General features: G+C 44.6%; 1 protein-coding gene across 1 annotated transcript in view; it reads left to right on the forward strand.

Moving 5' to 3' along the window:
* The window catches only part of LOC308522653 (aldehyde oxidase 4-like), a gene marked incomplete at both ends in the record, with an annotated part of 72,771 nt that extends 48,718 nt beyond the window's left edge, over positions 1 to 24,053 (forward strand). Inside the window, 14 exons of the mRNA XM_081096137.1 lie at positions 2,933 to 3,066; positions 5,088 to 5,175; positions 5,489 to 5,575; positions 5,762 to 5,953; positions 7,400 to 7,627; positions 10,843 to 10,938; positions 12,678 to 12,806; positions 16,841 to 16,915; positions 17,826 to 17,878; positions 18,294 to 18,408; positions 18,588 to 18,653; positions 20,934 to 21,119; positions 23,038 to 23,205; positions 24,000 to 24,053. Coding sequence (XP_080952263.1) covers positions 2,933 to 3,066; positions 5,088 to 5,175; positions 5,489 to 5,575; positions 5,762 to 5,953; positions 7,400 to 7,627; positions 10,843 to 10,938; positions 12,678 to 12,806; positions 16,841 to 16,915; positions 17,826 to 17,878; positions 18,294 to 18,408; positions 18,588 to 18,653; positions 20,934 to 21,119; positions 23,038 to 23,205; positions 24,000 to 24,053 — 1,671 coding nt within the window. The remainder of the gene's footprint in view (positions 1 to 2,932; positions 3,067 to 5,087; positions 5,176 to 5,488; positions 5,576 to 5,761; positions 5,954 to 7,399; positions 7,628 to 10,842; positions 10,939 to 12,677; positions 12,807 to 16,840; positions 16,916 to 17,825; positions 17,879 to 18,293; positions 18,409 to 18,587; positions 18,654 to 20,933; positions 21,120 to 23,037; positions 23,206 to 23,999) is intronic.
* Positions 24,054 to 26,697: the final 2,644 nt, after the last annotated feature.

Below are 26,697 nucleotides of genomic sequence, written 5' to 3' on the forward strand. Positions count from 1 at the left end.
TACCCCCTACCCCCCCGCTCATGCCCTCAACCCCCTGTTGTCCATGTCCATTGGTTATGCCTATATGCTTGCATATAAGTCCTTTGGTTGATCTTTCCCCTTACCCCACCCTCCCCTACCTTCCCTCCAAGGCCCGACAGTCTAATCAATGCCTCTCCGTCTCTGGATCAGTCCTTCTTCATCAGTTTATGTTGTTCATTATATTCCACAAATGAGGAGATCATGTGGTATTTATCCGCTCTCCAGTTCCATCCATGCTGTGGCAAATGGTAAGAGTTCCTTTCTTCTTCCTCTTCTTAAAGAATACCTTTCAGCATTTCATATAATGCTGGTTTGGCGGTGATGAACTCCTTTAGGTTTTTCTTATCTGTGAAGCTCTTTATCTGACCTTCTATTCTGAATGATAGCTTTGCTGGATAAAGTAATCTTGGTTGTAGGTTCTTGGCATTCATCACTTTGAATATTTCTTGCCGCTCTCTTCTGGCCTGCATGGTTTCTGTTGAGAAATCAGCTGACAGTCGTATGGGTACTCCCTTGTAGGTAACTGACTTTCTTTCTCTTGCTGCTTTTAAGATTCTCTTTGTCTTTTGTTCTTGGCATTTTAATTATGATGTGTCTTGGTGTGGTCCTCTTTGGATTCCTTTTGTTTGGGGTTCTCTGCGCTTCCTGGACTTGTAAGTCTATTTCTTTCACCAGGTAGGGGAAGTTTTCTGTCATTATTTCTTCAAATAGGTTTTCAATATCTTGCCCTCTCTCTTCTTCTGGTACCCCTATAATTCTGATGTTGGTATGCTTGAAGTTGTCCCAGAGGCTCCTTACACTATCTTCATATTTTTGGAATCTTTTTTCTTTTTTCTTTTTCAGTTGGGTATTTTTTGTTTCTTTGTATTTCGAATCTTTGACTTGATTCTTGGGATCCTCTTGTCTGCTGTTGGATCTCTGTATATTATTCTTTATTTCAGTCAGTGTATGCTTAATTTCTAATTGGTCTTTTTTCATATCCTCCAGGGTCTCACTAAATTTATCGGCGGTTTCCATAAAATTCTTGAAAAACCTTATAAACGTGGTTTTGAACTCTATATCCAGTCATTTCCTTTCCTCCATTTCTTTCATTTGTGACCTGTTTCTTTGTCTCCACATTTTTTATGCTTCCCTGTGTTGGTAGAGTGGTTTTGTGTGCTAGGTGTCCTGTAGGGCCCAATGGCTCAGCCTCCCCAGTTACCTGAGGTGGACACTCTTGGTGCACCCCTTTGTGGGCTCTGTGCACAGTCTTGTTGTAGTTATGCCTTGATTGTTGTAGGATCACTGGGAGGAATTGACCTCCAGGCCAATTGGCAGTGAGAATCAGCTTTGTCTGCAGTGGGAGAACTTCTGTGCTGAAGACACCCTTCTGGGGCAAGACTTGCTTCAGTGGGGCTTTGGTGCTCACTTGAGTCTGCCCCCTGAGTGTGTTCCTTATGGATCTGAGGAGTTGTAATCCGGATGGTCCCCCTCTGACAACTGGGTACACTGGCTCTTGGATCTAAGGAGGTGCTAATTTAGCCTCGGCCTGAGGTTACCCAGCAGGAGCTACGAAGAGAACTGCAGATTCCCCTTCCTTTTTTGGAGTTTGGAGGTGCCCTGATGAGGCCCAGCTATGAAGCAAGCTTCTGTGGGGCCTTGGGCCTTCTCTTGGAAGTTCTGGGTCAGTCTGGCCCAGCTGCAATTTTTTAGGTAATTTTCAGGTTGCAAAGGGGCGGGGCATTCATATGCAAAAGCCTCTGCTGAAGCCTGGGTGGGGTGGGGTCTCAGGGAATCAAAGGGCCGAGCAAGCTGCTATGGCAGATCCTCAGCCCTGCCCTAAGGGGCCGCGCGTCTCAATGTCTGGATAATTGCTGCAAGTACCTCTGAGGGAAAGCCGCCCTCAAGTTCAGAGTTCTGCCTGCTGCCAGACAGTCCAGTTTCTCCCTGTATGAGTCCTGGGTCCCCAGAGGCTTCCCGGAACCAGAGTTCAAAGCAGTCCGGAGCTTGCGACTCCCTCCCGATTCAAAAAGACAGCCGCATCCTCAGGTGCCAGCCCCTTTCTGCGCGCGCGAGCCTCCGTACCTCGGCACTTTACTTCCGCAGCTCCTCTGGCTCTCAGTGTGCTTTTCTTTCCTTCTAGTTGTAGAATTTCCACTCAGCCAGCCTTCCAGTAGTTCTGGATGATGTCCGTTTTGTCTTTTCGTTGTATTTTTGAAGTTGTTGTGGGAGGCAGCAATTTCCCGGTATTTACCTATGCCGCCATCTTAGTTTTTTCAATTCAATGGAATATTATTCAGCCATAAAAAAAATGGAGTTGCCCTGGCTGGGTTCCTCAGTAGGTTGGAGCATCGTTCTATATACTGAAAAGGTTGCTGGTTCGATTCCCGTTTTGGCACGTATGGGAGGCAACTGATGGATGTTTCTCTTTCTCATCAATGTTTCTCTCTCTCTTTCTCTTCCTTCCTCTTTCTCTAAAATCAATAAAAGTACATCCTTGGGTAAAAAATTTAAAAAAAAAAAAAGAATGGAGTACTGATACATGCTACAACATGGATGAACCTTGGAAACATAATGTGAAGTGAAAGAAGCCAGTCACAAAAGGCCACCCTTATATTATTCCATGTATATGAAATGTTCTAAACAGGCGAATCTGTAGAGACAGAAAGCAGATTAGTAGTTGCCTAGTGGTGGGGCATTCGAGGGAGTTGAGGTTAGGGGGAGTTTGGAAGTGGCTGCTTAATAGATACAAGGTTTCTTTGGGGATACTTAAAATATTCTAAAATTGGATTGTGATGATGGTTTCACAGTTCTGTAAATGCTGTATGTGTTGAATTACTGATTGTCTTTTCCTATGCAGAGGGGAAGTACATGGATGAGGAAATGTCCTATTAAATCGCACTTTGTGACGTCAGAGGTTTGTCTCTTTCAGGAATTTGTGGCTACAGCACTTAACATCCCAAGGAATAGAGTCGCCTGCCACATGAAAAGAACCGGAGGAGCATTTGGGGGGAAATCGACCAAGCCCTCCCTGCTGGGAGCTGTCAGTGCTGTGGCCGCCAACAAGTAAGAGTCGCAGTGCCAGCTATTAATGTCAGAACTCCTAGCTGGACAGGTGCCACCCACGTCCTTCCAGTCCTGCACCCACCCCAGGGTTCATTCCATTCGTCACAGGCTGTCACTTCCAAGGGATGTGGTTAGCCTGAGGGTGAAGGGACACTGCTCTACCCACTCTCCAACTGTCAGGATCACCATAGGCAAGGCGCCTCAGTATACTCCCCGGTAAAGTGGAGAAAGTAGTATCTACCTGGTTCACAAGATAGTTGTGTGGAATAAATGCAATCACTATAGATGTTGACTGGTTGCCCACACATAACTATATATTACTTCCTCATGAACTGCATTGACTTTCAATCATTAAAATGTTTGTTTTAAATTGTTAAAATAGCCCTAGCCAGTTTGGTTCAGTGAATAGAGCATGGGCCTGCAGACCAAAGAGTCCTGGGTTCAATTCTGATCAAGGGCACGTACCTCGGTTGCAGGCTCTTCCCTGGCCCCAGACCCTGGTCCTGGCACGTGCAGGAGGCAACTAATCGATGTGTTTCTCTCACATCGATATTTCTCTCTGTCTTTCCTTCTCTTATCCACTCTCTCTAAAAAGAAATCAATGGTGCTGAAACCGGTTTGGCTCAGTGGATAGAGCTTCGGCCTGTGGACTGAAGGGTCCCAGGTTCGATTCCGGTCCAGGGCATGTACCTGGGTTTCGGGCACATCCCCAGGGGGAGATGTGCAGGAGGCGGCTGATAATTGTTTCTCTCTCATCGATGTTTCTAACTCTCTCTCTCTCTCTCCCTTCCTCTCTGTAAAAAATCAATAAAAAAATACATTTTTTTTTAATATATTTTATTGTTTTTTTACAGAGAGGAAGGGAGAGAGACATAGAGAGTTAGAAACATCCATGGGAGAGAAACATCGATCAGCCGCCTCCTGCACACTCCTACTGGGGATGTGCCCGCAACCCAGGTACATGCCCTTGACCGGAATCGAACCTGGGACTCTTCAGTCCGCATGCCGACGCTCTATCCACTGAGCCAAACCGGTTTTGGCTAAATATATATTTTTTAAAAATCAATGGAAAATATCTTCAGGTGAGGATTTTAAAAAATATAAATATAATTAATATAATATAATATAATATAATATAATATAATATAATATAATATATTGTTAAAATAAATCAAGCTATGGTGGCTGAATGGAGGGCAGGTCAAAGCCCCAACCTTACAAGGGAAACATTTTGTGATGAAACACAGCAGGGTCGGCTGCTGCCTGGGAATGTTCACTTAGCCCGACATCATCCAGATGGGATAACCAGACACATTAGGAGTGGGAATAGCCATGACTTTTTGCGAACCTCTTGCGTATCAGAGTTCATTAAGTATGTTCAGGATAAACGTCACTTACCCCAGGCTATCGCTGCAAAGAGAAACACTGAACATCACAGTTCACTGGCGCTTTCCAACCATAACAAAGCCTGTCCTGTGAGCAGAGGTGCAGGCACGGGGAGCATCCCCTCTGAAGCCAGCTGGGTCCTCCACGGGCACCTTATGATGGGGAGTCTGCATGAAAGGGGGGCAGAACTCAACAGAGTATTGATTGGTTCTCAATCCTTTCAACCTCAGCATTCCCCTCTGGCAAGTGTTTTAATGCCCATTTTAATATCCAAAATGAACATCATCATAACATAACCTACTAATTCACACAATTGCAAAATCCTCATACAATGTCTTAATGTCATATAAAAAAGAAATAAAAGGAAAGTAACATAAGTAAATAATGTATTATTTCAACATCAAAATTCTCAGACATGACTAAATCAGGATAACATTAATAGGAGTTTTTATTTTTGTGTTTGTTTGTTTTGTTATGTTTTAATGTCCCCACAAACTTCCAAAATGTTGTTTAAGGTATGTTACTGCCCCCATGGAAAACCACTAAGTTAGGTTATGTCCAGTCCCCTTTCGCCAGCTCCATGTTTCTACACCTTTATGAAGCACCCAGCGTATTAACAGAGTCATTTCCTACAGGACTGGCCGCCCAATCCGGTTTGTTCTAGAACGTGGTGATGACATGCTGATAACTGCTGGCCGCCACCCACTCCTCGGAAAATACAAAGTGAGTGAGAGAAAAATTTTAGGAGACTGCTGAAAATATTGTCCAGGGACAACCAATCAATCATAAAACAACTACTAAATTCCATGCTGACTGCAAGGGGTATTTGGATGCTACCCAAACCCAATCAGAACTTTCTGTTGGGATCCCATGGTTGCCCTGGGCACCATCCTCAGGGTTCCTCTGATGACTGTCACATCAAATCATGTTCATAAGCTGGGTATGGACTGACACATGCAGTTGGATGCGTTTGTGTACAGCAGGATCTGGTTGTAAAGAACTGCTGAGAAAATGGTTTTGTCATATCACTTTGCAGATTGGATTCATGAACAACGGTGTGATCAAAGCTGCCGACGTTCAATATTATATCAATGGTGGATGCACCCCTGATGAGTCTGAGTTGGTAAATAAGGACTGACTATGCCCTCCCCATAGGTTACCCGTTGAGTTGTTGTGCTACACTTTATTTGCATGGATATTTGTCATACAAATTAGACAAAATTCTGTGAAGGGTTTGTGTTAGAGATAGAATTTGATAACCGATTTTGAATGTTTGATAGATGTGAAGTTCGGTTTTGTTTTCATTCAGGTGATAGAGTTCGTTGTGCTGAAATCTGAAAATGCATATCATATTCCTAACTACCGGTGCCGGGGTAGGGCTTGCAAAACAAACTTGCCATCCAACACTGCCTTTCGAGGATTTGGCTTTCCCGAGGTTTCAGTGGTAGTTGAAGCTTACATAACTGCTGTGGCATCTCAATGTAACTTACTCCCTGAAGAGGTAGGTAATCAGTCAGAATCCCCTTACAAAACTCTGCCATCAATGGTTCAAATATATAGTGAGCACCTACATACAGCATTACATTAGCTTGTAAGATTCAATGAAAGTATATAGTCTATGTATCAGTAAGCTTTTACTGTGCAACAAGTCAATCAAAACTTAGTGGATTAAGCCCTAGTTGCTTTGCCTCAGTGGAGAGAGTGTCCACTTGTGGACTGAAGGGTCCCAGGTCCGATTCTGGCCAAGGACACATGCCTGGTTTGCAGGATCGATCCCCAGTGGGGGAGCGTGCAAGAAACAGCCGATCAATGATTCTCTCTCATCATTGATGTTTCTATCTCTCGCTTCCTCTCTGAAATCAATAAACATAAATATATTTTTTAAAACTTAGTGGATTAAGACAACAAATAGTATTTCTTCTGATTCTGTGGGTCAGCTGCTAGGTAGCTCTTCTGGTCTGGCTCAGCTTAACTGGAGTTTTATGGTCCAAGATAGATTCACTTCCTCATCTGGTGGTCATTGACTGATTAGTCTAAATATCGCAGCTGGGAAGGCTCGTCTCTGCTCCACAGGGTCTCTCATCCTCCAGGAGGTTAGCCCAGATCAGTTCTCATTGTGGTTCATAGATTTTCCAGGAGAAGTAAGAACATGATGCAAGCACTTTTCAAGTCTCTGCCTGCATTACAAATGTGTTGTTCCGCTGTCCAAAGCTGGTCATATGGCCAATCCCACAGTCAGTGTGAAACCACCCAACGGCATGACTAGGGAGACTGGCGTCATCACAGCCATTTGTGCAAACATCCCACCATAGTTCAGATTCAGAGGAGCAGATCTGAGAACAGGTAAGAATAAAGAAACATTGTGTAGAAGTAAAAGAATTTTGAGTCAGGAGAAATTTGTCTCACCACTAACGAAACTTGTCATAGGGCTCATAATACACCTACTATTTCTCAGGGTTATTGTAAAGTTGTTAAGATCATACACTTAGCTGAAACCGGTTTGGCTCAGTGGATAGAGCATCGGCCTGCGGACTGAAAGGTCCCAGGTTCGATTCCGGTCAAGGGCATGTACCTGGGTTGCGGGCACATCCCCAGTGGGAGATGTGCAGGAGGCAGCTGATCGATGTTTCTCTCTCATCGATGTTTCTAACTCTCTATCTCTCTCCCTTCTTCTCTGTAAAAAATCAATAAAATATATTAAAAAAAAGATCATACACTTAGTCTGCAGCTCGGAAGATATGATGTGTTCAACAGTAGTTTCTATTGTTATTATGATTATTATTATCATTATGTTTATACGTTTACATTTGTACTTACATATTTATATCCATTTAAATAGTTGTTTCTTTTTTAGAAAGACTTTCTTCATGTCAGGTATATAACAAAAACACATGTTTCACAAATGGGATAGCATGTATGCTTGAGATGCTTTTTTCTTGTCTTTCAGGTTAAAGAAATAAACATGTATAAGGGAATTAGCAAAACAGCCTACAAGCAGACATTTAATCCAGAGGCCTTACAAAGATGCTGGAAAGAGTGTCTGGAGAAATCTTCATTTTATGCCAGGAAAAAGGATGCTGAGGGATTTAACAACAATAATTATTGGAAGAAAAGGGGCCTTGCTGTGGTCCCCATGAAATATACCATTGGCATTCCTCATGCCTACTACAATCAGGTGAGGTTGGGAGAAATGAGTCTTGAGGTATGGGGTCAAACTTCAAGTCCATGTAAGAATTGGAGGGAACAAGAGGATCCCTTTCCCTCTTTCCTAACTTCTTAGTGATAGTAGTAGGGTCATTTGAAGACAGAGCTTTCAAAACACTGAAAACAGACAGAGCTACTCCATTCTCACAGAAACCTGGAGTCACCATACTGGACTCCATCACTACATAGGGTCACCATACTGGGCTTCACGATTACACGGAGTCACCATACGGGGCTCCATGACTAGACAAGGTCTCCATACTGGGCTTCATGATTACATGGAGTCACCATACGGGGCTCCATGACTAGACAAGGTCACCATACTGGACTTCGTGATTACACGGAGTCACCATACGGGGCTCCATGACTAGACAAGGTCTCCATACTGGGCTTCATGATTACACGGAGTCACCATACGGGGCTCCATGACTAGACAAGGTCACCATACTGGGCTTCTTGATTACACGGAGTCACCATACGGGGCTCCATGACTACTGTGCCTTCTTTTCAGTTTTCCCTTAAACAGTTTTTTGTGGGGTTCTGTTTCTGATTCTGATTCTGTTATTTATTTATTTACTAATTTATTTTCTTATTTATCTATTTGCTTTTTTCTTTGTTTCTACCCCCATCAACCTCTGACATATCCCCATAACCAAACCCACACAAAGAAAAGAATACAGGTCCCCGCATGGTTTCAATGAAGGACGCCCCAATCCCCTCTGTCCACTCCCCTCCTCAGAGTCCACTCACAGGTAGGAAGCAAAATGAGAAGGAGGGAGGGGAGCAGATGATTAATCCTTCTCCCCAGGGGATATTTCTGAAGCCGGAATAACACACAGACCGTCTTTGAAGGGAATAATTCAGTGGACTCGCAACAGTTGCTTAAATTACCGATTTTAATGTTATTTAACTGTGTATGATGACAAAGACTAAGCTTCTTATAGTTCCTATGCCTGTATAAAACACAAGTGAATTTGGGAATTAAATGAAGTACTACTGTAAATGCCAGTGATATTCAAAATAGTTACATTAACTTAACATGGTGGGCGATGTTGCTTTTCCAAAACTAAATCCTCACTCAGCTCTGGCTGCTGCTGCATTTCAAGTCGTTCTGAAGTCTTAATCGTAAATGTCTGTGTAGGGTGTGATGACTTGCCATCTCACCTCTTGTCTCAAATATGCCCCATCAATTACAGTCGTCCTGCTTGGTGCTTATACAATCATCAACATAAAATCTAACACGGGCTCTGAAAGCATGTGGCAATACCATTGACTATGGTCATCATTACTCTTGTTAGATGGTCATGAAATGAAAATACAAAGTTTTACAGTTCCTGTATAGACCTTAATGGTCCTGATACTACAGTCTTAAACCAGGAGACTGGCGTAGCTAAATTAGTTGAATATATATATATATATGTATATATATCTTACCCAAGGATATGGGTATAGGTTTTTTATTGATTTTAGGGAAAGGAAGGGAAGCAAGAAAGAAACATTAATCAGTTGCCTCCCGTACTTGCCCTGACCAGGAATTGAACCTGCAATCTTTTTGGTGTACAAGATCATGTTTCAACCAACTGAGCCACCCAGCCAGGGCTAAATTAGTTGATATTTTGAATTTGTAGTGGTAGGGTCACAGGCATCAACATGAGGATAGAGGTCCCAAGGTGAGAGATGCAGGGTTCTGGGCCATGTGCATGGGCATATGGTGGGAAATGCTAAAGAAAAATTCTAATGTCTGTAGAACCACCCAACATAGCCCAGCCTCCTCCTTCCCTCCCTTCTCAGTCAGGTTCCTGGAGCCACATGTCCAGCCCCAGAGAAGAACAACAGCATTTAGCCTGAAGGAGGCAGCACAGCATGGGTGTGGAGGATGCTGGGCTCAAGTTAGAAGTTGTGGGTTCCATTCCTGAACTTACAAACTAGGCACCAGTTTTGGCCAAGCCTCTCCTTTAGGCTTCTATTCCTTCACATGAAAAGTGAAAAGTTTGGACTAAACCTATAGATCCCAAACCTGACCAATCATCAAAATCACCTGGGAGTTTTAAAAAACAAGCGTGGAGGAGGGAGGGAAGTTAATCTGGCTTCCACCTCCAACCTTCAACTGAATTGGAATTTCCTGAATGGGGCCACACCCCTCCCCCACCATCATTCTCAAGGTCAGCAGCATCTGGAAGCTATTAAAGCATCTCAAAGGTCTTCCAGCTCCCCTAGTAGCCAGTGGAAGCTTTGCTGGGAAGTTGACTTGTACTGGTTCCATTTGCTTTAAAATCAATTGTTATGTTCAAGGGGAAAGAATAATAAAATATTGTACAGGTGGTGCTTTGGAGAGGTTGCTTCCAAGGCAGCCACACAAGGCCTCCAACAGGCCCGCAGATGGTGGGCGTGGAGATGAGCCGCCATTCCTTGCTCGACAGCAAGCATGTCAAACTCAAAGGCTAACACTGGCCAAATAAACAAGGTTTAAGTTTATGTGGGCCACAAAAAAACAAAAGCTTCAATTTTCATAGGTTTGTTTCGATAGAGACATGCTGAATACAAAGGGCTGAAATAAATGAGTAATTGTTAACATAAAATAATAGAACATTTTAATAAAAATTAATCTTTTTCTTGATTATTAACTTATCAGACATCGAATAACTGTACAAATTAATAAGCATAACGCAAATAAACCTATTTTTCTTGTTCTCCAAAAGCAAAATATTTCCTGTTGCGCACACCAAACAAGTCAGGCCAAGACTAATGACGTGGCCATTGCCGCTAGTATTAGTGGAGAGAAATGGTGTGCCTGCATGGAAGACGCATAAGGGAAATGCATGCAACATGATTATAGTAATCAGTCAGCGGACGTTGTAGTTCCTTATTGATAATTATGTATAACAGGATATTGTAAAAATTAAGTTACAAAATTTTTATTAAAACGTTTCTTACATACCGTTATATTGGCTGGGACGCAAAAATATTCGTTGTGGGCCACATGTGGCCCGCAGGCGGCAAGTTTGACATGCTTTCTAAGTTTGGAGGGTGTTAAAGGGGTTGTCTGTAGCCACTAATAATAGCTTTCTTCTCCAGTATAAACAATGAGAGATTGACTCAATGAAGCAAACTGTTTGTCTGGTAACTTCAGCTAAACTCAGGCAACATTTGGTTTTTCAAAATGGGATTATAATTATTCCCCGACAGGCCGCCGCTCTCGTCCACATCTACACTGATGGCTCTGTCTTGGTGGCTCATGGTGGCTGTGAACTTGGACAAGGCCTTTACACCAAAATGATCCAGGTGAGATAAGCATCCATGTTTTCCACTGTGGAAGACTATCACACTGTACAGGCAGTTTAACAACTTCTTTCTTGTTGAGCAGGAGAAATACCATCACACTAAAAGCACAGGTCAATTATAACGTTCATTTTGGTATCAGGAACACATGAATGCAGGAGACTGATGGAAGTGGGTATTAGAATTGAGAAAATATGTAATACTATTCTTCCTGCATACTAAAGAACCAGGTCCCATCAAGGTCTTCTGGAAAATGTGATTCCAGTTTTCAAAGATAAAGTATTTTTCAGCTTTAAGGCAAATGCTCAAAGCTACATTGTGTTAATGCAGATCTTCATTAGAAATGAATGTGTTTAATAAGATGAGAAATTATGTTCTTATTATTCACAGTCTCCTTAGCAACACCAATGATGGGCCATTATGTGTGCTAATTCAAAGCAATCTTCCTAATACTATTGTTGAAAGAGGAAGAGATTATTTTCAATAGGAAATTTTCCCTTTTTGAAATATTAAATAAGATTTTGTTGCATATGAAATTTGAATAAACAATGTGAGTAGCCCGATCGGTGTGACTCAGTGGTTGAGTGTCCACCCATGAACCAGGAGGTCTCAGTTCGATTCTTGGTTGCGGCACACGCCCAGGTATCGGGCTAGATTCCCAGTAGGGGGAGAAGGGGACCAGTCAATTGATGGTTCTCTCTCATCATTGATGTTTCTATCTCTTTCTTACTCTCCCTTCCTCTCTCTGAAATCAATTAAAAAAACATATAAAAACAATGTGAGTGGGTGGGGGCAAAGCTTTTATCTTTTTAAAAAATATATACTTTTTATTGATTTCAGAAAAGAAAGGAGAAGGAAAGATAGGAACATCAATGATGAGAGAGAAGCATTGATCGACTGCCCCCTACTGGGGATGGAGCCTGCAACCCAGGCATGAGCCCTGACTGAGAATTGAACCAGGGACCCTTCAGTCCTCAGGCCAACGCTCTATCCACTGAACCAAACCGGCGAGGGCCAAAGCTTTTCTCTTAATGAGAAATAGAAGATATTTTCTTTAAGGAAATACTATTACTTAATAGTGTGCTTGGAATTAGAAAATCACAAAAATCCGCAGAGCCTTCTTTGAACATATCTTGCTTCTTTAAAACAAAACCCTTACACCTACAAAATGGGACAAACACAATCTGCTAAATGCATGTAAGCCACGAGGAGAAGATGAAGGTAAACCAATAAGACAGAGACCTCAGTCTGGCCTGTGTGAGTCCTACTGAACTGATGTCTTAGAATGACCATATGGCACATGGCTTCCATGAAACCGGTATAAAAGAAAGCACATGGTATGGATCTTTTATAGTGTCACTGAAAATCTTCACTCAGAATCTACATGTCAGACCCAAGATGCTATCTTAAATATTTGTCCCTAAAGGATTGCCAGAATTTATACTCAGTTCAAAAAAAATTAGCCCAACTGGCATCGCTCCATGGTTGAGCATTGACCTATGAACCAGGAGGTCACAGGCACCTGCCGGGGGTTGCAGGCTCGATCCCCAGTGCAGGGCATGCAGGAGGCAATCAATCAGTGTTTCTCTCTCATCACTGATGTTTCTATCTCTTTCTCCCTCTTCCTTCCTCCCTGAAATCAATAAAAATATATATATTTTTTAAATTAAAAACTCTTAACTTGGGGGGAGGAAGCCTTAGAGTCAATGATATCAATAGTGTTTTTCATTTGCTTCTGGCAGGTGGCTAGCCGGGAACTGAACATCCCTGTCTCCTATATCCACCTGTCGGAAACCAGCACAGTCACCGTGCCCAATGCCTCCGTAACAGCAGCGTCCATGGGGACAGACATCAACGGGAGAGCGGTGCAGGTGACTTTTCTTTCATTTCTCAGTCACCCAATGACAGTGCTGGAAATAACCTTGCCCCACCCCCTCTTTATGGGAAACTGAAGCCTAGAAAGGTCAAGCAGGTGGTTTTAGGTGCTCCGCTAAGAGGTTGCGAGACTTCGAGTGGTTGAAGCTCCCTCTGTGGGCCTCTTCTTCCCTCCCCTTGAGGGAAATCTACCTATAATTTCTCTAATCAACCTAAGATCATTAAAAACTCATGGATCACTTTTATTTGCATAAAGCATCTCATTCAATAATTAAAATGTTCAGTCCAAAATTCCAAAATCTACTTCAAATTGCAGTGTCTCTACTACTTAACAGTTTGGGCCCACAGGTAGAAAAGGGGTGGGGCTGGCTTCTCTGATTTTCCTTCCTGCACCCCCGCCCCCCATAAGCTTCCTAGCCTACATTTCAGACCCTGTAAAGTCCAAGAAAAAGAGGGTACAGAGGATAGAGGAAGAACACTCTAGGCTGGCCTTGGTGTGACCTGGCCTTGTTATACCTGACTCCTTCCCTTGTGGATGCCATTGGGAGCTCCTTATAGAGTCCCTTCTGCAGTGATAACAAGGTCAGTGCCTCATCTATGGTTTTAGCCACTTGCTCCAGCCCCACCCTAAGCCCCAGGCCTCCTCCAGCCTTTTTCTGCTGAGGCACCTTATCCCTTGTAGGAAGCCCTTACAGATGGGGTTCTTTTAAAAAGTGGCGATTAGAGGGTGCCAAGAGTCAGGAGGAGGAGCAAATGGGGAGTTATTGCTTCATGGTTATAGAGTTTCTGTTTGGAGTGATGAAAAAATATTGGAAATAGTAGTGATAGTGGCATGCACCAAAAAAAAAAAAAAATACATCTATACTAATAAAAGGGTACTATGCTAATTAGACCGAACATCTTCCAGATGACCCTCCAGATGTCCTTCCAGACAAAGCCATGGTGGTGGAGCCAAGGCAGAGGTGGTTAGAGGCGATCAGGCAGGCTGGGGAGAGTAGTAGGGGAATCAGACCAGTAGGCAGGGGAGTGGTTAGGAGCCAGTGGTCTCAGATTGCAAGAGGGATGTCCGACTGCTGGTTTAGGCCCAATCCTGCCCACAGGGATCAGGCCTAAACCAGCAGTCAGACATCCCCCAAGGGATCCTGGCTTGGAGAAGGTGCAGGCGGGGCTGAGGGACCCATCCAATGCATGAATTTCATGCACCAGGCCTCTAGTATAAGAATAACATTGTTTTAAAGTCCATGGGTAAAGTTCAGCTGACAACAGAAACCTTCCTCTAGGACTGTGTAAATATTGCCAGGCACATTTGAGACAAAATAAAGTTCTTTATCTGAAGTCTAAAAATACAGGAAGTCTAAAAGGGAGCTTTTCCACACACTGGCTTCCATTGTCTAGTTTGGGCAGAGCGGTGTCCAGCAAATGCAGAGAGCGCTCCTTAGAAGGCCAGGAGTGGCAACTTGTCACCTGGTCACCCTTCAGACTGCCTGCAGCTCTTCAATGGGCTCCCTGGTGGGTTGATTACCAAGAGTTTTGGAGGCTCACTAAGGCTTCTCGAGGCTCTAGGTCCTTTGTCAACCATCACTTTAGACTTTCAGAGGAAACATATGGCAAAAGCTGAGGCCCCGTTGGCTGCAAAGACAACAGTGATCCAACCTTAATGTAAATACACTGCCCATTGTGAGGAAGGTGAATCTGTTCATTTCAGAACCCCAGAATTCTTTTTAAATCCCAAGTCATTTCTATGGGAGTAAAGTGTAGGAAATGGCTAGAAAAGAAAAAGACTTGTAGAAAAAATCTTAAATAATTCTAAGTTAAATGCAACACTAAATGGATTAAGTAAATCAATAAGCATTAGTACATTTATGTCTACAGAAATAGAGATAGGCTACCTATTAAATGCCACAAAGCAAAGAAAGCAGCAAGTAGGAAAAACTGATCCCATTTTGGTTTTATCTTCATCATGCATTCTTAAACAGGAATGGTTTAATATAGAAAATGCAATAAAATTGAAAAAATTTAACTCAGGCAGCACCCACACCACAGGTTCCACCCCGATGCATGTCCTTTGAAGGCCATGCAGGGAGTCACAGTACAGCGTCTCCCCAGAGATGGCCCAGGACTCCCGGGGCTGCTGCGAGCTGCCTTTCGCCCACAGTCTGGTGTACAGCAGTAGAGACGGGTCGGTAGGCCCCCAACTCTAGAGGGCACTCATCAAGCTCTCTGAGTGGCTGTGGAGTGTCTCCTGCTGGGTTTGCGATGGAGAAAGCCCTTTCTGCCACTCCATCCTGGGAAGATGGAGATCCCAGCACACCAACCTGCTGCAGTGCATTCCTCTCCCTCACTCCAACCTTCCAGCCTCTTCAGCTCCAACCCTGTGATACCACTGAGGCGGGTGAGGAACAGTTTGTGGCCACTTTCTCGGCAAGACCTGCTTAGGAGGCAGAGCACCCCCATTTGGTTTAAGGGGCTATTTGCCAGCTATTGTGCCAGTCTCCTCCTTTTGAGTCCTTAGCCTAAACTTAGTCAGGTAATGAATAACAAATTATTAGGTATAATAAATAAAGAAAAAAGAATAAAAACAAGGAAACATAATGGCAGGTGTCATGAATTGAAATAAAGGAAGTTATAGAAAGAGAAAGTGCAAGTGTCAGAGCGGCCTTGGGCAGCCAGGAAACCAGGCTGGGCACTGGTTGGTGAGCCTTGAGCCTGGTCCGAAGGCAGCAGGGACGGGAGCCCTCCGTGTAGGGACTTGGAGCAGAGGGAGCTCACTTACTGTGCTTGTGGAGCTACAAGGAGTCAGGATGGCTGGAGCAGAGGTAGCCAAGGAGAAGGAGGTGGATGAAAATGTTAGGTCTCTGGGGTGAGGTTGGGGTATAAATGCTCATTGTTAAAGCTGGGTAAGTGGTGTAAGAGGAAATATTGTACTATTCTCTCCACCTTTGTGTATTTTGAAATCTTCTCTAATGCAAAGAAAGCCAGAAAAAATCGTATCTGGCACTTTGAGCTCCAATAGGGGGAGGTGGCTCTACTAAGAAATATACGGTGAATAAATTCTCCACACACCAAAAGGAGTTCAGATGTCACAAAAGAATGGCAAGCGGTCTCTGCTACACCTCAGCCTGTTAAAGGGAAAACTTTCGTTAGCGGAGCATTCGACTGTTGGGCATAAAGTTATGCACAAGAGTGTATGGTCAGGTCACAAGAGAAAGGCCATCTGATAGTTGGACAGGCAGGAACTGTGCGACTTGGGTTTGCCTTGGGTGTGTTACTCTTTTGGAAGGCATGCATTTGCAATGAGGTCAGTGATTGAAGACTGAATGAACCAGCAAAGATAGATTAATGAATGCAGGGATCTCCTGGATGCATAAGAAGCCAGAGACCATTTCCCAGAGAGGGGATGCGAGAACAGAAGGAATAGAAACCAACAGAGGGCCTGAGGGCTATTCTGAGTCTGAGAAGAATAAGTAAAGGCACACGTGTAAGCAGATTTGTATTTGAATTAAGAGAGGAAGCCATAGCCCAGCCCATATGGCTCATGGTTGAGCATCGGTCTATGAACTAGAGCAAGCATGTCAAACTCACAGCCGGCGAAGTACGTGTGCTGTAGTGGTGGAGATTCTTTCCACCCTCCAAGCAGCAATTCAGCTTCAGGAAAACATTATCCATCAACTAAATTAATGTTATTTCAAATTTTATTGGTATATAGATTAGTCTGCACACTTTGTCATTTTGGCTTTTGCTTTGTAGACATAAAAGAGCTATAACTCTAAGGCAGCTCTACCTAGCTTTATGTTAACATGTATTTAAACAACATTATAATAAAAAATAATTTGAACACTGCAGGACACACAAGAATATTTGTTTCTTTCAAAGGGGTTCCATACATTGTTCAAGTTTGAGAAAGTCTGCCTAGGAGACTCAGAAGCAGGTTTACAAACTGACATCTGCATTTGAATTGATTTGAATATTGAATATTTTGCTACTCCCTGTGCCTTTCATTTCCCATGACATTTCAAATACTTATTTTTAGAATGCTTGCCAAATTCTTATGGCCCGTCTCCAGCCCGTCATCAGGAAAAACCCCAAGGGAAGCTGGGAGGACTGGGTGAGTGGTCCACATTGTCCTGCCCAGAGAAGGCAAATGCATCCGGATAGGTAGGTAAAGCCCTCAGAGCGTGGCTGGTTGGCGGTGCCCACTCAAGAACAAAGCATTTATTAGCACTCACTTCTGCTTTTCTGAGAGTGAGAGAGAGTCCGTGTTCATCCCATGGCTTCACTGAAGAGCCTCGTTTCTCACCTCTCTACAGTAGAACACACCTGACAACGGCCTAGCGCTACCGTAGAACACACCTGGCACGGTGCCCTGCGCTGTCACTGCCCCTCTGGGCACAGGCTCCCCCTCCCAGCCTCAGGGCCTGGGTTTCCCACCAGAGCAATGGAGATCACGGCAGTCTTAATAGCAAAAGGTTACTCTGTTTTTAATACTAATTATTACAATTCTCATCATTACTATTATTTCCAGCTATAACCAGTTTACTCCAGTGGGGAAGCTGATGTAATAAAATACGGAGACAGCCAATCAAATAACATGGGGAAAAGCACGGTAAAAATACATACACACATACATACTACATACATACATACATACATGCAGACTCTTATGTACACATGTGTTTGTATATGTGTATGTACATATATACCTACCTGTGTACACACGTATTGCATAAGTACATGAATATGGCCTAGTCTCTCCCTCTCTCTAATTTAAAAAGCCAAAAAGGATGAAAAAATAATAAACTTCACACTGTGCGACTCTAAAGGGTCCCAGGGCACAGCTAGCAGCTGCCTGTAGGCACCGCCCATGGGAAGCCCGGCCTGTGCTCATTATACACCACGTCAGTCTCGCTGGGGGTGAAGGCACAGAGGGTGCTGCAAACGGGAGGCGGCAGGCCCAGCACAGGATTTTCCCTGCTGTCCCCGCACTTACGTTTCTTCGTGTCAATCATCTCTCTCAGATTGCAAAAGCCTACGAAGAATCCATCAGCCTGTCCTCCACAGGATATTTCAGGTAAAGGACGCTTCTACGTTGGTTGGGATTACACTTGGGCAGGGATGGCGTGGGCGCATCATGAACAGATACCTGCTGAGCACTGGCGAGCAGCCATGCGTGGTGTCAGCCTTCAGTCATGGGCCTGGGGAGGTGGAAGGAGACCGAGGGGAGGGCAGGGACCCTCAGAGCCACCGCCCTTTCTTAGCCAGAGGGACACACCCTGTGACCTGGCACAGTCACTGCCTGATGGAAAGGAGGGCTCATACGCCCATGGGCCTTCTTCCCGTGTCTGTGCAGGACACGAGTAGGAGAAGGTCAGAGAGACCTTCGGTCCTGGGTGGCGCTCTGTTCATCCCCGGGACCCACAGTGCCACCCGGGATCAGACCACGAGGCGGGAAGGAGCCATTCTTGCCCTCGGGTTTCTCTTCGCAGAGACTACCAGACCTATATGGACTGGGAGAAGGAGGAAGGGGAGCCTTTCCCATATTTTGTTTACGGAGCAGCCTGTTCTGAGGTGGAAGTCGACTGTCTGACTGGGGCTCACAAGGTAGAGAGGGGGGTGGGTGCTCCCACCTTCACAGAGTGAGCATTTCTATGGATGCATTTTCTGTGTGTGGATGCTAATCACCCTGACCCTGCCAGTGGGGAACCGGGGACAGGGAGGCAGTTGTAGTGAAGATCTATGTTTAAATAACATTTTCCATCCTGTATGTTCTCGTGGTGCAGCTCCTTCGGACGGACATCTTCATGGACGCGGCTTTCAGCATCAACCCAGCCCTGGACATTGGGCAGGTGCGTGGTACCAGACCGCCCTGCTGGGACTTTTGGTCCATTCCATTCAGCACATTATTTCCCAGAGTTCTCCAAATGCTTATACCTGCTACAAGTACTCTGCAATATATGTCATATATTACACACACACAAATAGATAAAACATTGAAAGAAAAGTCAAGAAAAAGTTAGCAGTGGTTGTCTTTATGTGGCAGAAATATGTGTGATTTATCCTGCTTTATAATTCTCCAGGCCTTCTAATCTTTCTTCAACAAACATTAATGTTTATAATTAGGGAATATTATATAAATGCATAATAATAAAGCCCCATTTGTATTCATATGTATATTGAATTTAAGTAGACTGAACAGTTTAGAGAAATATAAGGGGAAAAGAAACGCTTAAAAACAATTTTTCTCTGGCGGAATTTCTGATTTATATCTCCCAAGTAAGTAAATTAACACACCCAAAATCTTTTTCAGCTTTAAGTTAAAGCCTTTCCTGCTATTGGTGTAGCTTTGTTTCCCCACGTCCTCCCCATCCCCCTCATCCCCTCCGTAGCCTTGTTACTCAAAGTGGGGCCAAAAGGCCAGCCACATCAGCGCACCCCCGACCTGCCAACCAGGCCCCCGCCTAGACCTGAGTAGCAGGTTGAGCAGCTTGGCTTCAAACCCAGCAGACAGACCTGTGGTTTCATCTGCCATCAGCTTCCTGTCTTCCTGAGTCCTAAGGAGCTGGCTGACCGAGATTGGCCAATGGGCTTTCTGAGGGACAATTTAATTGGTCCCTCAGTGTTTCTCAAAGTGCGGTCCTCCCACTCGGCAACGAAAGCACCTACAGTGTTTATTGGAAATGTGGGTCCCTGTGCCCACCCAGGCCCACTTCTCCAACAAAAGGTTCCTGGTCGAGGACGTATAATTTACCCATTTAACCTGCACCTGAAATTCATCCCAAGTCTGTAAAGTTTGACAACCACAGCTGACCTCAGGCCCCACCTCTCCTTCACCTTCCTATCCACTCCTACCAGCTTGTTCCTGCCTCTTTATTGCTTAAGCAAAGGCCAAAATGGAAATGTTATGATCAGGAAAACCCTCCTTTTCCCCATTGGGAAAGGGAAGAAAAAACCAAAAATGTGTTAGACTGGAACTCTTGGACTTTAATCTTTTCCTTTAGGGACAAGCATTTGGAAATATCCAAATTTAGCATTTACATTTGTTTACTTTATTCTGTAATTTTACAATTCAATAGAATGCAACATGTAACTCTCCTTCAATTTTTTTTATTAAAAAAATTTTATTGAGTTTTTACAGAGAGGAAAGGAGAGAGATAGAGAGTTAGAAACATCGATGAGAGAGAAACATGGAACAGCTGCCTCCTGCACACTCCCCACTGGGGATGTGCCCGCAACCAAGGTACATGCCCTTGACCGGAATCGAACCTGGGACCTTTCAGTCCACAGGCCCACGCTCTATCCGCTGAGCCAAACCGGTTTCGCCGCTCCTTCAATTTTTTAACCTTCAGGCAGATAACCCCTTTAAAGGGGACTATGAACCTTTTTTTCTCAGAGCATAATAGTTTGTAGATAAGCAGAACTCAAATGGCTTTTAATAAAACATATTTAATTTAATACAATATATTTCTTTCAACCCACCTTGTTTAAGTTTGATCTACACTCCATCATAATTTTAAAAAGGAAGCAAAAAAATCCAGATAGTATAATAAATACTGTGCACCGGTTCCATTTACTTATTCACATTCCTTTAATGTTAGCTCTTTTTCATATAGTTTAACAAACATTTTTTGAAAATATATGTACCGGGCACTATGCTAAGAACAGAACACAAGAAGGCCAGAACTCATAATGCTTATAAACCAGTGAGAGCCGGAGTGAAGAGAGAGAGAGAAAGAGAGGAGAGAGAGAGAGAGAGAGAGAGAGAGAGAGAGAGAGAGAGAGAGAGAGAGAAATAAGAGTTTGCCAAGTGGACAGGCTGAGGTGGGGAGCAGTAAAGAGAGAAACTGCCCTTACAAAGAATTGGAGGATGGAACCAATCTGGTGGGCTTGGAGAATCCCCCAGAACTTGACAAGTGTTGAGTCTCTGGAATGTGAGGTACCTGGGGAAGAAGAGCTAAGGCTGGGGCCAGGCAGGTTGGCAAGCACCAGATGCTGAAAGACCCTTTGTAAGTTCACTGCAATGCTTTCAAGAATGACTTACTATGGTCCAGAGCTCCATTTGCAATCACATTGGGATATATTTTCAACCAACATCAGGTACTTATAAACTGTGACATTTTTGCCTGTAGATTGAAGGAGCGTTTATCCAAGGCATGGGATTCTATACCACAGAAGAACTGAAATACTCCCCGGAAGGTGTGCTTTATTCTCGGGGTCCTGATGACTACCAAATCCCCACCGTCACAGAAATACCAGAAGAATTCTATGTTACTTTGGTGCGGTCCCGAAATCCCATAGCCATCTACTCATCCAAGGTAAGAACTCAACACCTCTATTCATTTGCTAGCGCTGCTGTAACAAAATACCAATTGGGTGGCTTAGGCAACAGAGATATATTTACTCACGGTTCTGGAGGCTGGAAGTGTGAGATCAAGGCTTGATTTATTCGAAGACTTCTCTTTGGCTTGCAGATGGCCATTCTCATTGTTTCCTCACATGATCATCTTTCTATATGGCACAAGTCGGATGCCTCTCTCTCTCTCTCTCTCTCTCTCTCTCTCTCTCTCTCTCTCTCTCATTTTAATTTCTTTTTCTTATAAGCACATCCTAAAGACCTCGTTTTAACTAAGACCTTATCTCCAATTACAGTCACATACTGAGTACTAGCGGTTAAGGCCTTCAACATATAAATTGGAGGGGAGCACAGTTCAGCCCATAATAACCTGCTCCTTCATGAAATAATGAGAGTCCCCTGAATATGCTTTCTTCTTGGAATTGCAGGTCCCAAAGGGAGATGGGGGAGGGGAGAGCAAACGCATGGCAGAGTGGTACTCACTGCCTTCAGAACCCCAAGTGGAGTCTTCACTCTTGAGAGAGATCATGAAATATATTTAAATAAAACAAGAAGTCAAACATCTTGGTTCATGAGGCTAAGTGCCACCGGGAGGGAAAGCTGAAGTTGTAGGTTAATTTCCCCAGCCCAGAGCCTTCTTCTCTGCACCCTTCCCACATGTCCTCCAGACTCGGTTCTTTCTTGTTCGCACCGCCTCTGCCCACCCTCTCCCCAGGTCAGAAAGGGCTTTCAAACAAGTTTCTCACTGAGGGCGATTTGCTCTGAGGTGTTAATAGCCACTGATATAAGATGTGTTGGCGCACACGCTCCATGGCCGTGGGGTCTAACTGGCCCATGTAGACTTGCAGCAAAGATTCTCAAACACATGCCCAACTTCTCCAACTTAAGTGCCATTCTGAGCCCATATCTGGCCAGACACATGGCAACTTTAACCTCAGGTTTTCAGGAACCTACCTCTGTTTCTTAGGAGTAGGTCAGAGTTGGGAGGAAGGTGAGACATTCGATATGAATAGCCCCTCTCTCCACTTCTGCACCAGACTGTGGCCAGGGCTATCTCTAAAGACTGTCCTGACACAACCCTGCCTCTTGGGGTCTAGCCCCCTCCCTGCCAGTTGTGCTCCAAATAGGGCACAGGACCTCTCTGCTCTCGCCCCCTCCTCCTCACCTCACAGGAAACACCTTCTCCTGCCAGCTCTACCTTTTCCTCCACATTTGCCTCAGGTAGTCTTTATCTGCTTTAGGCCCTTTGTCCCATCTCTCTACTAAGGCCCTGGACACAGACCAAGGACCAGACTCCTTCAAAGAAAGAAAGAAGGAAAACCAGTACAAGAAGCACTGGAGGGTTATTCAAAATACAATGTTCATTCACACTGTTCATTCAAGAGCATCCAGCACTCGCCAGGGAAGTGCGCACAAAGAAGGCTTCAACGTCCACTCTTCAGAGGCAACACCTCACTGTCTTTCAAGCTCAGCTACAAAGATTGTGGTTCTTTTGCTGTGGGTTTGAATTAAACACGCACGGCCTAGAGCAGCGATTTTCAGCCACGGCGCACCGGGTGAAAAGCGCGGGTCTAGCGGCCAAATTGAAGGACTCCAGAGGGCACCAGGGCTTTGGTCTTCTTGCCCTGGGCAGGGGAACAGGTGTCCTTAGCTGCCCTGCTATCCTGATGTCCTGGAGCATTTTCATTATCTACTCCCCCCAGACACCAATCGGCGTGGGGGGGTGGGTTCTGGCAATTCAGAGGCACCCCACTCTGAGGGTTAGGAAGCCAGAGGAGGTGAGTGTGCGGGAGAGTGTGCGAGTGCATGTGCGTGTCAACGCAGACTAGCAGTCCTGAAGGAGCCATGCCTTTCTGACGGCCTCCTGCCCTCCTTCTCAGGGACTGGGTGAGGCTGCAATGTTCATGGGAAACTCCGTGCTTTTCGCCATACATGATGCAGTGGCTGCTGCCCGAAGAGAGAGGGGCTTGACCAACACCTTCGTCCTAAACAGCCCAGGGACGCCTGAGGAGATTCGGATGGCTTGTGCGGATCAGTTCACCAACATGGTAAGGGTGGCGAGGAGGGGCCCCTGCTGGGACCCCTCCCCCACGGCTTTCAGGTTCTCAGGATGAACGTGGTCTCTGTGACAGAATTCTCGGGCAGGTTCGACTTTTCCAATGGAAATTCTCTTCTTTCCTCCACTTGCTGCTTCCTATATGCTCCAAAGCAGCCATCAGGACCCAGGCTGCTTCCAATGTCCTGCTTCCCTACCCATTCCAGGTCCTGAGAGGGTGGCTTTCGGTCTCCTGGTTATGGATGCTGGCTGCTCCCCAGCAGTCGTGACTGCTCCAGGCCTGATAGGAGGACAGAGACAAAGGCTAGGTGGACATGCCAGCAGAATTCTGACCTCTTTTTTATTTTTGTGGCTCTGAATTTCAGCTTTTATTTTACTGCAGAGATTAAACAGATTTTCTTCTTGACCCATTTAATACGTTCTTTTGTTTTGTTTTTTACTTTTCAATTACAGTTGACATTCAATATTATATTAGTTTCAGGTGTACTGTTTAGTGGTGAGACATTTAAATAACTTGTGAAGTGATCCCCCCATACCTCTCATACCCAACTGATGCCATACATCAGTTATTATAATATTATTGACTATACTCCCTATATTGTACTTTACATCCCCATGACTATTTTGTAACTGTCAATTTATACTTCTTAATCCCTTCACCTTTTTCACCCAGCACCCAGGCCTCCTTTCACCTGACAGTCATCAGTTTGTTCTCGTTTCTGTTTTGTTTGTTCAGTATAACAACATTGTATTAATAAGCATCTACCTTTATTTTATCTTTTTCAGATCCCCAGAGATGACCCTTCAACATTTACACCTTGGTCCATCCGTGTGTCTTAATCTTATCTTTTCTTTATAAAATGAAAGGGTTGATCATTACCCTTAAAATTTTCAAACCAGAGCAATATATATGGTATTTCCCAAATGTCAATGATAATTTTAGCTTTTTTATTTTTTAATCCTCACCTGAGGATATGTTTTGTTGATTTTTGGAAAGAGGGGGAAGGGAAAGAGAGAGAGAAATATTGATGTGAGAAAGAAATATTGAACAGTTTCCTCCCATACATGCCCCAACTGGGAATTGAACCCACAACCTTTTTGATGTATGGGACAACGCTTCAGCCAGCTTAGCCACCCGGTCAGGGCAATTTTAGCATTTTTTAATTACTCTCTATAGTTTTGGTCACTGCATGATCATGTTTTAGGCTGCAAATTTTCACTAAAAGGTATAATAAAGAATCAAAATTCTTCTTTTCATTTGCATTATCCTGAAGATATACAGCATCATGGGGGTTCTATCTTAGTCCATGTCTTGTCCTAACAGAATACCATAGACTGGGTGATTTATAAAAAAAAACACACAAATATTTGTTTCTCACGGTTCTAAAGACCAGGAAGTCCAAGATCAAGGTGCCAGCAGACTTGGTGTCTGGTGAGCTCCTGCTTCCTGGTTCACAGACTGCTATCTTCTCACTGTGTCCTAATTGGGAAGAAGGGACACGGGTGCTAAGCCCATAGATGAGGGCTTTGTCCTCATTATCTAGTCGCCTCCCAAAGGCCCCACCTCCTGATACCATCACCTTGGGGATTAGGAGGTAACATATGAATTTGGGGAGGACACAGACATTCGGTCCGCAGCATTCCATGCCTACCCACCCCACCCCACAAATTCATGTTCTCATATGCAGGCAAATTGCTCTCCAACTGTGAACCTGTGATGTCAAACGTGTTATGTGCTTCCTAAATGTATGGTGGGACAGGCATGAGCTACACAGTCCCATTCCCAAGGAGAAATAGGAGTTTCATTCCCAAGGAGAAATAGGAGAGAGGAAAGGGATGGCAAGCCCCATGGATGTTCCATTTCTGAAGACTTGAAAATACTCCCCTTTGGCTAGGTGGTCTACCCTCCAGGCCTGGTCCTCATACTCTCCCAGACTCAGGGCAGGAAGGAGTTAGTTGACTCATGTGGCACTCCTGAGTGTGCACACCAATGTCAACCTTTCTCCATCCCCAGTCACACCCCGAAGGACCAACCTCTCCTCCAGATTCCAGGCACTGGAGAGGACCCCACACACACAGCCTGAGGCCTCACTGGTCCCCAGCTTCCCATAAGCCCAGCTGCCACCTGGCTCAGCAGAGACTGAATGGTTGGAGCTGGGAGGGGAGGGAAGAGGCCTTGTAGTCGATAAGGTTGAGAATGGAGGGTCTGGACAATGGGCATTTAATGACCCATCAAGGGCCCTAAAAAGTGCCCCACTCCTGGTCACCTGTGCTCCATCTTCGGCTTTTGAAGAGCTCACAGCAGAGGGCAGCACACCAGGGACACGGGAGTGTGGCCAGTACTTTTCCATTGGCATCAGCAAGCAGGATTTTTTACCATGTTTTTTTCCAGAAATAGGTTTGTTTTGGTTGCGGGGGAGGGCAGTGTCCTTTCCAATATTAATTCCGTCATTGGGTAAAAGGGTTCTTTGATGTAACCAATTCATGAGACCTTTCTTACAACAAATATACAAATGCCTGAGTCAGGAGGTGGGAGTTTCTCTCACACACCAGAACAATCCATTTAAAGGTGAAGAAATTTGGTCTTGCCTTTTCCTGAAAGAAAAAAAAATCAGTGGTTGTTTTTCTCCATTGTCTGACATAAGATCGGAGGGGAACCCTCTGCAGAGACAGCAGCCTGTCTTGGCTCTGCGGTCAGCCCTTGGGTCACTCTGCACTGAATGATTGTTAAACTGAGTTCCCAGAGCCCTGGGGTTTCTGAAGGAGAGAAAGCCACAGGACTTCAGCCTCACCCCCAGCCAGCTCAACTAGCCTTGCTGTTGAATTTGTTCACACTGCATAAGGTTTCATGCAAACAAGTTCCCCTGGTGGAAACAAGTTGGAAAACACTCTTGATAAATCAGTCAAGGTCAGTTTTCAGTCTCCCAGAAAGTAGCAGATCTGATTCCCTTAATCCGAAGCACTTTCATACTTGATAACTCTAATCCCATAATCCAATTATACATTACCCGCTTGCATTTTCTGTTGGCGCTGGAGGACTCCTTCCTATAAATACTGGGACACACCATGAACTGTGGTTTTGTTGGCAGCATCCCTACTCCTGTAAGTGGGAAGCCTGTGATCTTTACGTGCACGGCTTCCCTCTTTTAAAGAGCAGAGTGAGATGGTGAAGAGATTGTGGACCCTTAAAAACAATGCCTGGGTCACTTCCCCCCAAGTGCAAGCAGCCATAGGAAGGGCCTTTGCCTCCACTCCCTCCTTCCCCAGCCTGCCCTGCCTCCATTCCCAATTCCCACAGAATCAACTCCTACTCATCTTGCAGGCCTAGCAGTCCCTTCCTCAGGCCTTCCCTGATCCCTTTCCCCAAAACAAAGCTCCTCTCCCTGGTCTATGCTCTCACAATGGTAAATATTCTAACTCAGGTTAATTTTCTCTCTCTTATTAACCATCAACTCCTTGGAGGAAGAACTCTTGTTGATCTTGC

Source organism: Myotis nattereri, assembly GCF_964212035.1.
Source record: "Myotis nattereri genome assembly, chromosome: 7".
NCBI lineage: Eukaryota > Metazoa > Chordata > Mammalia > Chiroptera > Vespertilionidae > Myotis > Myotis nattereri.